Source organism: Myiozetetes cayanensis, unplaced genomic scaffold (assembly GCF_022539395.1).
Source record: "Myiozetetes cayanensis isolate MyiCay16 unplaced genomic scaffold, myiCay2020 scf1, whole genome shotgun sequence".
Classification (NCBI taxonomy): domain Eukaryota; kingdom Metazoa; phylum Chordata; class Aves; order Passeriformes; family Tyrannidae; genus Myiozetetes; species Myiozetetes cayanensis.
In genome coordinates, this window is record NW_026086604.1 from 10632754 (window position 1) to 10643930 (window position 11177).

The 11177-nt window shown below is 45.6% G+C and overlaps 1 protein-coding gene across 1 annotated transcript; it reads left to right on the top strand.

The window, feature by feature from the left end:
* Positions 1-640: 640 nt before the first annotated feature.
* On the top strand, positions 641-8333 carry CUNH8orf76 (chromosome unknown C8orf76 homolog). The gene is given in 7 exon segments (XM_050319446.1): positions 641-770; positions 862-960; positions 3274-3417; positions 4206-4664; positions 4666-4724; positions 6808-6940; positions 8044-8333. Coding segments are annotated over 7 exon segments (1155 nt in total). The 5' UTR covers positions 641-662; the 3' UTR covers positions 8197-8333.
* The last annotated feature ends 2844 nt before the right edge of the window (positions 8334-11177 follow it).

Sequence of the window (11177 nt, forward strand, 5' to 3'; positions counted from 1 at the left end):
GCTCACCACCTCCAGACCTGTGTGGTGATTAGATGAGATAAAATGGACCTTCCTGGATGGAGGGACAGGCAAGGTGGAGAGAAGAAACAGCATTACAGTACCTTTAAAACAGCACTGTGTGCACAGTAGTACCCTGAGCCAGGGCAGACAGCTGAGGCAGGTACAGCCTCACCTGGGCACTGTCAATGAGCAGTCCTTGTGCCTGACTCTTGACATCCTGAAGGTCTAGGATCAGTCTTCACTTGGTCATGTCCCCATCTCCCATAGCACAGTGTAGGGGCCTCTGGAAAAGCCTGTTGTGGAAAGCCTAATATTTCACAGAATCACCAAATTGTTAGGGTCAGAAGGGACCTCTGGAGATCTAGTCCAACTCCAAAGGATGGTCACCTAGAGCAGGTTACACAAAAGTTTCCCCTTCTGCTTCGGGGCAAAACTGAAACCAAAGGAAAAACTTAACGAAAACACACTCCCCCTCACCCCTGCGCTGGCATCGGGCCGAGATGCTCACAGAGCAACTCCACAGTGACGCAGTTAATTTATCAAAGCACACGGGGCTCCGGTTCAGCATTTAATAAAGAGCCCTCCCCTCCCCTCCCAGTGCCCGCGGACCGATCTCCTCCCCCTGACCCGGCGCGGGGCGGGCGGAGGGCGCGCTGGGAGCGATGGAGCTGGGCCCGCAGTTCGAGGATTCCCTGTTCTCCCCGAGCCGGGAGCGGCGCTCGGGCGGCGGGGCCGGGGCTGCCCGCGGCGCCAGGCACTGCGAGCCCCGGGTGAGGGCCCGGGGCGGCGGGGGCAGCGCGGGCGGGCGGGGCGGGCGCGGCGCAGCCCGTGACGGGCCCGCTGTGCTCGGTGTGCCCGCAGTGGTTCCTCGGCGAGGACGGCGGGGACGGGGATGGCGCCGACGGGGTCACGGGCAGCAAGTTCCGGGCGGACTGGGCGTACCGGCAGCGGGACTTTGAGGTATGCCCAGAGCGGGGGCCGGGGCGGGGGGGGAATCTGTGGGAAGATATCCCGGGGCGGCCCTGCAGCCCCTGGCGCGCTGAGCCGGCACGAACGTGCGGGATGTGCCGCGGCCCCGGCGGCTGTGCCGTGGTTAGGCCGGCTCGGTAGCTCCTGGGTCGTGGTGAAAGCAGCCCCGGCCGGGCTTCGTCCGTGCCGCCCCCATCCATCCCTGGAGCCAGCATGGAGCAAAGCGGGCAGGAACCTGCGCTGCCCCGGAACTGATCCCGGCCCGGCGTGCGCGTCTGAGCCGCTCAGCATGAGCGGGGACGGTGTTCGAGGCCGTGGGAGTCGTGGTCAGACAGAGCTCGGCGTGTGGGTTTCTCAGCTCCTGCGCATGGTGCCGTGTCCCACACAGGCTGTCGGAGCCTGGCTGCGGGTCACCTCTCTCGGAGCTCCTCCCGCTGTCAGGTAGCAGTAGTGTCAGCCCCGGCTCTGCTGCCTCCGCCCGCTCCGGATGGCTGCCCGTGCCTGTGCCTTTGCCGTGCCCTGATGGTGCCCCTCATCATCCATGCTTCCCTGCCGTTTGCAGTGCTATTTGCAGGATCCGGTTACCTTGATTCCTTGTTGAAATCAGAATCTCCTGCCCGTGTTTCAGCTGTGATAGCTTCCTGTTCCAGCCCATGGTTTGCATTACAGGCTCCCTGATTTCAAAGCCCTCAGCTGACTTCGGACCCTGCTCCTTTTGCCTTGCCCATTGGATTTGTGGATCTTTTAGTACCTTCAGTTGGCACTGACCACACTGACCATAATGTTATTCTTATTCCAGCAGTACTGCAGGCTTGTGTATACCTGAGAGATGTTTTCCACTCTCAGCTGAGATGCCCTGAAGGGATTCATAAAAGTGTGCTGAGAGGAGAGATGCCTCAGGCTGCGGTCAGACCTGGCTAGTGACCCTCAGGAAGAGCAAATTTCTCCTTGTGCACTGTAGTTCCCTCTCAGGAAAGAATGACACCTCTTCAAATCTATTAAATGGAACATACTCTTTTTTTGTTGCGGTGATCCATGTTAAAAATGTTTTCAGTCTTACTGCTAACCTAGATCACTGTGGCAGAACAAGAACCAGAACTAGACTGCACATAAAATTAAAGATTTGAAAGCACTGGCCTTAGAAAGGGGTCTGGAAATATATAAATGGGGGCAGTAATCTCTTCACTTTTGTGAATGCTTTTTTACTTCAGGCTAGACCACGTGGTAGGAAATGCCAAGGACAGCAGGGATCTAAGCTGTGCCCATTTTTAGGACTGTAGAATCTGCTTGGGATTCATAATGCTTGATCCTTGCCAGGTTATATCCCTTTCTCAGGTAACAAGGCAAACAGGGTTGTCCGCAAACCCTCTGATCCATTTTCACCAGTGGCTGCTGCACGCACTGGGCAGAGAGCTCCCTCTTTTGCTTGAGAAGGAATGTGAGCTTAACACCAGGGAAGAAAAATGTTTCAGCCATTTTGCTAGGAAGTATTTAGGGTATGCCTCCTGGAAGCTTTTTCTGTTGGAACCATTAAAGTTTGCAGGGAATAATTAAATATTCATTTTGAGAGATGGGAGAATGAGCACTGCTCTTTAGTCTTCTCATCTGAGCATTTACACAAAGGGGGAGGAATCAAGATTCTAGACTTAGCTCCACTGAATACTTAATTTAATGTATTTAAATGTTAATTGGAGTCCCAGTGAGTGCCCTGAGCATTAAGCTACAGCAGTATTACTCATTCTTGTCTTTTTTCTTAGCCCAATTAATATTTATTTCATGCACATTAGAACCACCCTACAGAAACAATGGAGATTCAACTTCCTTGCTGTATTCTCTGAGTTACTGATTATGTGAGGTGAGGTCCTTGCAGGTTCAAACCTTCCCATGGAGAAGATCATGGATTTGAAACAAGATCCCCCAGATTTAGGATGAGTGCTCAGATCATTGCACTGGTAGCTGGTAGAAGGATGCCCTGTGTCATGTATTACCCAGGTTAGTAAATGATCCCTTCTGGATCCAGGCTGGTGGGAGAGAGGTGGACAGGTGTGTGGTGAATCCTGCTGTGGCCTAAACATGAGTTAGAATTGAGGCTGCTCATCACCATCTAGACTTGGCTGTGCTGTACTGGGGCCTCGTCTGCTGCTAGCACAGGTGGTAGCTGAGTCTGGAGAAAGGAAAATATGGACTTCAGGTCCTGAATTCCCTTTGTGACCGTAGTCATAAACAAATCATACTGTCAGGCTTGCTTTTAAATTAAAATCTCTCGCTGTTTTGTTTGGTTTTTCTTCTTATGGATGCTCCCAGAAAGCCCTGTGTGAATACTCAAACTGCCTACAGCTCTTACCTCCCGGCAACATCGCAATGAGACGGGATGTCCAAGAGGGCCAGGCTCGGTGTTTATCTCGCTTAGGAAGGCACAAGGAGGCTCTGGATATTGCAGAAAACATGGTAAATAATGCAGTCTTTCTTTTAGGCTTTGAACTTTAAAACATTGCCAGTAGTTCTTTTATATGGACCATTTTCTGGAAAAATAATTTTCATTTGTATAATCCTTCAGGATGTTCAGTGCTCAGAGTATTTGGTAAACAGAGGGTAACTGTCACTGCAGATATAATCACTCTTTGGAAATCAGAACACCCTGTACCACAATGAGCTCCCTGTGCAGGGAAGCTGGTAGTCCTGGAAGGGACTAAATATCATGCTCTGCCAGGCAGAATTAATGCAATGTAATAGGAATTATAAGAAAGGGGATAAATGAGTGCTTAAATCTTTCCACTTTAAAAGTGACAGTTTAAAACTCCCTTTTATTTCCATATACTTACTGCCAAACTGCCACCAAGAAGAGTATCTGGGCACAATTTGAGTTTTTCCCTTAAAGGAAAATATCTAGAGGCTCTGAATTCTGCTAGAATTTTACTGATGCTGTTTATTTTATATAGAAGGTATTTATACTGCAAAGAAAGGCAGCTGTGTAACACTGAAGGCAAATAAACAAATGACAGCATTTGGGACCTTATTGCCTTCAGAGTGGGACAAGGCAGCTTGAGGGAGCGCTGTCAGCTCGATCATGCAAGATCTGTATCCCATTGTATCATTTAAAATTAAGAGCACCATTTGTACAATTTAAAAATTACCTTGTGATGTTTGTATGTCTTTATTTAGGGAGACATTTTCTTACACTCTGAAGGATGATTCTCTTCTACTCCTGTTTTTAATCTGTTATCTTTTGTTTCTAGAGAAACAGCGCTACCAACACAGATCACTTAACGACGGTTCTCAACCTGCAGTTTTCCATTTACCAGGGTGTGGAAAACGTAGAAAAAAAGATCTTGTGTCTGCAGCAACTGATCTGCTTACATCCTTTCAACCCCTGGTTCTGGAAATTTCTTGCTGAAGCTTATATGGGCCTTTTACAGAATTTGTCTCCATTAGTCGTTCCAGGAACAAATCGAAATCGTTCTGAAGAGGTTAGTGTAAGTGACAGTCATTTCAAAACACCGACTGGAAGAGAGATTAATTTGCAGCCTCACCAATCAGACGGCCAGAAAGAAGGCCTTTGGTCCAGCCTTGCTGCAGAAACAAAGGGGGAGAATGCAGTGACTTGTAGCAGCAGCCAAGTGGTGAAAGAATTCCTCTGCACTTTGGGAGAACTGGAAAGGACGGACGAAGGGAAATGCGCAGACTCCGAGTCCTGGGAAGCAGAACGTGTCGAAGAAAGTTGGGATAAAGGCTTGTGCCTCTTTTATCAGAGCAAGGTAACCATACGTATTCTTAGAATAATCTTAACTTCTCCCAGTCGAGAGCAATGTAAAGCATATTTTTCCCAGCCTTATTGTTTTCAGATTACATTTTCAGTTTAAATGTTTGTTTCAGAGTTGGCAGCACTGACTTAGAAGCACTCTGCTATTGCTGCAGGTCTAAAAAGGAAAGTCTACTAGCATGGGAGCTTTGAAGAGTCTAAATCTGAGTGGAAAGAATAAACCAGTGTCATGCACAGTTGAGAAGTAAAGCGTTTTTTAATGAGCTTATAATGTGAATCTTTTCAAGTAATTATGTACAAAGGGGTGTGTTCTTCAAAAAATGCTGAAGACCATGGCTGATCCCTGAGCTGATATTAAAGATGCAGCAGCAGAAGTGCCCCAAAGGGAAGGCACAACCAGTCTTCCTTCTGCAAGTGCCACCTGTCTTATTTGCTTGAAGCCTCATGCTTGAGTGAAAATGCATTTCATAATAATACCCCAATCTGCATAATGGATGAGGTTGAAAAATGAACTCTGTGACAGCTGATTGACAGGGCTGCATTAAAATGATCTTTCCTTTTCTTTCCCCTCTTCCTAAAACTCTTGCACACAGCAAAAATCCCCAAAACATAATCCTTCAAAGAGATAATTAGGAACTGGTTTTATTAAAATAATCTTGGATGTTTTGTTCCCCCTCTTGCCTCTCAGTAATATATTAGTCACTGATGGTATTTAAAGGCATCTTAGGAACTTCCACAAATGTTTACAGAGAACACTTCATAACTGTCCTGTTAGGGCAAGATTTAGGAAATATAAAAAAACCCATGCAGTAGCTTTTAACTCAGACTAAGAGATGGTGACTTTAATTGCTACTTGGAAGAAGTTAACTGATTTAGTACTGATATTGAATATTAAAGCTACATTCATAGTAACAATTTGTGTTGCATGTTTCAACGTGTATGGTTCAGGATTGAGCCAATTATAAATGGTGGGATTTCCTTGCTTGGCTGCAGTTTCACAGAGCGTTACTGTGCTTTGTGTATTTGCAGATACACTTGTTCAGGGTAAGCTTCTTCCCTGCCCAGGGCTTACACATTATATAGGCTCCTTGCTAAAAGGAAGTCTTCATTTTCTTTGTAGCCACCCTTTAAATACTGAAACACAGTGATAAGGTCTCCCCTAAGACTCCTTTTCTCAGGTCTGAACGAACCCAGTTGTCCCAGCCATTCCTTGAATGGCAGGCATCCCAGTCCTTTGATCATCTTTGTGGCCTTTCTCTGGACCATAATAAAATCTCTAATATTTATCCCTACAATAATGCCCATTGTGAATTTCAGAGAGTTCACAGGAAATCATGCAATCTCTCTGTATGTTCCTAGAAGTGTAAAATAAGAAGATTACCTGTTAATCCACCTGACAGGCAGATTTGAGACAAACGTACGGATACCTGAATATTTCCTCTGATGACATTTTACAGTCCTTGTGTGAGGAGGACTCTGGAAACTGCCACTGCTCTCTCTAGCTGAGCAGTTGGTGATGGGACTCTGTGGCACGAAGCCATGTCGTGAGCACAATGTCTACCCTTCACTGAATGGTGGTAGTGACTTCTGGGGCACTGCTTGCACATAAAACTGCCGTGAAAGCTTCTAGAAAATATTCCAGGTTTGGCCTGTGTGGGGAGGATGTTCGATATTTGTCTAAAACCCCCAAATTTCTAGCTTTTCAGGTTACAAAAAACAATCACTGCATAGGAAAAAACGTGCTGCTGTCTTGTTAGGCTGCAGTAAGGACGTGGGACACCTGGTGGGTGCAGTTATCATCACAGGTCTGAGCCTCACTTTTGAACGGTGTGACAAATATATGGGCAGAAAAACATTTGTGCAGAGCAACCAGAGATACTCGGCATGTTGTTTTTTAAAAATACTTCTCAGCAGCTCTGTCATAGCACAGATACGTTACAGTCATGGTAGATTAATACAGATGTATTTATTTTTTTCAGTCAGCAAAAGTCAGGAATGGCTGTTTTATATTAGTTGGGTTTAGGTCTGCTGACTCTTTTGCCAGCCGTGCCAATTTTTAACTGCTTTTCTTTTTCCAGGCTTCTGTTTCAGCTTACCCAGTTGCAACAGTCGTCCTTTGTGCTAGAGAACAACAGAAAAGGCCAAAAAGAAATCGATGACAAAGTGGCACGACTTGGTTTTGATGAAAACTCCTTGCTGTTGATGACCAAGGTAAGGGGGTGTTTCGTTGTGTGCAGGTTCTCAGCTCTGTGCAGATTGGTTGTCCTGTAAGCGTGACACTCTGCTGAGCTACTGAACTGTGCCAGGGCAGAAGGGAAATTAGCTGGGGCGGGCTGCTGGCAGTGTGTTTTCTGGATCTGACAGGGATGCCTACGGAGCTCTGCCCTGCGTCACAGGTGTATCTCTGATCTGCTGAGACTCTCCTTTCAGGAATGTTCAGGGTTGTTGAGTTTCTCACTGGACTTGTATTTGCAGATGCATCATTGCTGTGCATTTCCTGGGATGCACATTTTATCTCAGGAGTTTTAGATGCCCCAAAGTGAATCACAAGTCTGAAATGGAAGTGGAGATTACTTTGGCCGCTGCAGTATTAAACACTTCCAGAAAATGTATTACATATTTTCAGAAAAAAACAGAGACGATATTTTACATTTCTTTGTTCTGTTTGATGTACTGGGTTCTAGTTTAAAGAAATACAAAGGAAAAGAATAATATTGCATTATTTTATTCATAGAGATGATACATTTTTAGAGCTGTTTATGGAGCTTCTGACTTCTGTCTTAAGGAACTGAAGGGAGCCAGCAAGGTTCTAACTTTGCTGCCAGCATTACAGCTTTAGTCAGTGATAGCTGAGACACCGCCAGGCTGGCAGTCAGTCTGTGGGGTTGCATCCATCAGAGGGCAGTAGCATGCAGGCTGTCTCAGGTTTGGAAAAGGCTAAGCAACGAAACTTCCCTTTTCTTGGACACGCCCCAGGAGGAGCTCAGAGTGTTGATGCTGATGCGAGGTGAGCACTGAATGCAGAGTTGGCATTGAGATTCCACTGCTGTTCGGAGTGAAACCCCACCATGCAAGTGTAGCCAGAAGCTGGGAGGGGTTGTGCAGCTGTGAGGCTTGGGCTCAGCTCTCCCTGTGCACTGCAGAATTCCACAGGCAGGCAACTTGAGCATGACCTGGGAGCTTCTCCAGGATGGTGTGTGATTCATGTGACAAGGGCTTTACTCATAAAGATCTCTTATTAATGCCACGTTTCCTGTTTTTTTTTCTGCAAGTTGTTTTCTTGTTTCCAGTCATCTGTTTTACTCTTTTTGCAGGTTATGGGGCAGGATCTTATACCAGAAAAATTAAAAGAGGAGCTTCAGGGTGAGGTAAAATGCATAGGCCCTTCAGCATTGTCATCACTGGTAAATGCTTCGATCATGGAATTTGAAGTCAAATGGTTCGGTAATCTCCAAGATGATTTATGACACTTTGACAGTCAATTATATTCAGATATATATCTCCCACCTTTAGTAACTTAAAGGTTTTGTTGTATTTATTCTTGTATCTCCAAATGATTATGGCATGATACATACAATAAAGTTCATATTGCATTTTTTAAGAATTCTTTTTGTATGTCTTTCAGGAATGGATATAAATCTCTGCATTTAAACTCTTAACCTTGCATCATTTTCTTTGTTCACTGGTGGTTTGTATTTAAAATTATGAGGAATCCAGTATAAAATCAAGCTTTTAATTCAGCTTTCAGAGGTAACTTTCCATCATAAACCTCACCAATTTGTGTCTGAAGCACCTGTGATATTTTTGAGGCCTGGAATGCCAGTGGGATGGAAGGCTTCCTTTATGATGTGCAATTTGAAAGTTTCTTGGTATCAAATTCAATGCTGTTGCATTTAGAGCCATGGAATTAGCCATTTTCTTAGGCAATTTAAGTAATAGTAATTTTCTGTTCAGAGATGGATACCTAGAAATCCTAAATATATTTATGATGAGAAACTGTCAATAAGAATAATTCCATATGTTTTAGGAAGAAAATCTAAGTAGTAAATATTTCACTTAGAACTAGGAGATTTATTTTTTCTCTTCAAAGCAGGTGTAGAACAAGCTATAGTCTTGTCTTCAGTGTGCTTAGATGGGAGAGAAGAAAAACTGTCAAGGTTGTTTATATGTGTACTGAAGAGTGTTTAGTCAGATCATATCCTTTGTAAAAGCCTTGCAAGGAAGATCTTTGCTGTGAAAACTGGCAGTGTTGTTTCTGCCTCGTATGTGCATTCAGTTGATAGAGACACCACCTTGCTTTCTGATGCAAAAAGAAAGCCCAAAGCACACCGATGCTGTGGTGCTTTGGGCTTCTACAGAAAAGGGCAAAGGTTCTCCTGTAGTTTGTTTCACTGGAAATAGTTTACATACCAGATGTACATGGTGTGCTCTTCCCCCATCTTCTCTTAAACTGTACCTTTTTATAAAAGTGTTCTATAATGGATGTAGTTTAAAACTAGGAATCTTCTAGACATATTTTGCTGTCACTTTTATTCATGTTTTCCTGTGTTTTCTTTCTGAATTACTAAAGAGTGCTGAAAATTTAAATAGCTCTCAATTGAATGGTAATTCACCATGTGTGAATTGTTTCTACTACTTTTAGGTGAATTTTCAATCTTGAAAATACTGGTTAGGGAACCTGTCACTAATCACAGAATGGTTTGGGTTGGAAGAGACATTAAAGATCATCTTGTTCCAAGCCCCTGCCATGGGCAGGGACACCTTCCACTAGACTAGATTGTTCAAAGCCCCATCCAACCTGGCCTTGAACACTTCCAGGCATGAGGCAGCCACAGCTTCTCTGGGCAGCCTGTTCTAGTGCCTCACCACCCTCATAGTAAAGGATTTCTTCTGTATATCTAATCTGAATCTGCCCTCTTTCAGTTTGACACTGTCCCCCCCTTGTTCTGTCACTACATATCCTTGTAAAAAGTCCCTCTCCAGCTCTCATAGCCCTCTTTAGTACTGGAAGGTTGCAGTAAGGTCTCCCTGGAGCCAGCCCTGCTTCAGGCTGCAGAGCACCAACTCTCTCACCCTTTCCTCATAGCAGAGGTGCTCCATCCCCCTGATCGTCCTGGTGCCCTTCTCTGGACTTGCTCCAGCAGGTCCATGTCCTTTCTTTGCTGGGGCCCCAGAGCTGGATGCAGTGCTCCAAGTGGGATCTCACCAAGCAGAGCAGAGGGGCAGAATCACCTCCCTCGCCCTGCTGCCCACACAGCTTTTGATGCAGCCCAAAACACCTTTTTTGGTGGGCAAGCTCACATTGCTGGCTCCTGTTGAGCCTCTCATCCACCAGCACCCCCAAGTCCTTTTCAGCAGGGCTGATCTCCATCTGTTTCATCCCCCAGACTGGACTAGTACTGGGGGGTTGCCCTGACCCAGGTGCAGCACCTTGCACTTCGTCTTGTTAAACTTCATGAGATTCCATGGCCCACTTCTCCAGCTTGTCCAGGTCCCTCTGGATGGCATCCCACCCTTCAGGTGTGTCAACTGCACCACTCAGCCTGGTGTCATCTGCAAACCTGCTGAGGGTGCACTCGATCCCTTTGTCTGTGTCACTGATGACGAGACTGAACCCTTGGTGTGGCGTAGCCCTCTGCTAAGTCGACTGAAACCTCTCCAGAAAAATGGAATATCAGCTTCAGCCACGTCAGATTATCTTTGATAGTTTGGTGAGCTAATGTGATTAAACCACATCCTGGTCAGCCCATTACGAAAGATGATGAGTTGGCAGGTACACTTGGTGAGCATTAGTGCACTCAGAGTGTACTGCAGAGTCCTTGGTTTAGTCATGCGTGTGCTTCGCTAGGTGGAGGTTTTTGTGTGCGTTTGTGCAGCGCTATGGTCGGGTGGCACCGAAGGCCACCTGAAGGGCTGGGAATGCTTTCAAGACTAAGTGGTGGTGTAAGTTTTCAGTAGGGACTGTCCATAACGTGCTGTAAATTAATTACAATGTTGGCATCAACAGTAGAATATTACAGCAAAGACAGCAAATACAGAAAGGTTAATGCCAAATATGTCAGCAAAAAAATGAAACAGGGACATCTCCCAGTTTCTTCTTAAACTTAAGGTCATGAGTAGCCACATGAAAAGGCTGTCATTTTTTCTGCCTCAGCTGTGGAGTAGGTTCAGTAGTTAGGGCACCAGAACACAGTTTTTATGGAACCAGGTCTGTATAGATATTTAATGGGAATTCGCCACAAGATCTGGCTCCACAAATAGCATTGGAACTGTTTTAGCAGCAAATTAAATACTTGCCAAATGTTGTCATTTTGTGATGGAGATGTCCAAAATACATGGCAGATTTGGAAACAGATACAGGGGATTTGGAAACTTTTTGGTGTGTGTGCAAGTTGTTTGACATGAGGTTGTCTCTCAGGTTGGCAACACAATGGTTAACTCCCACTGG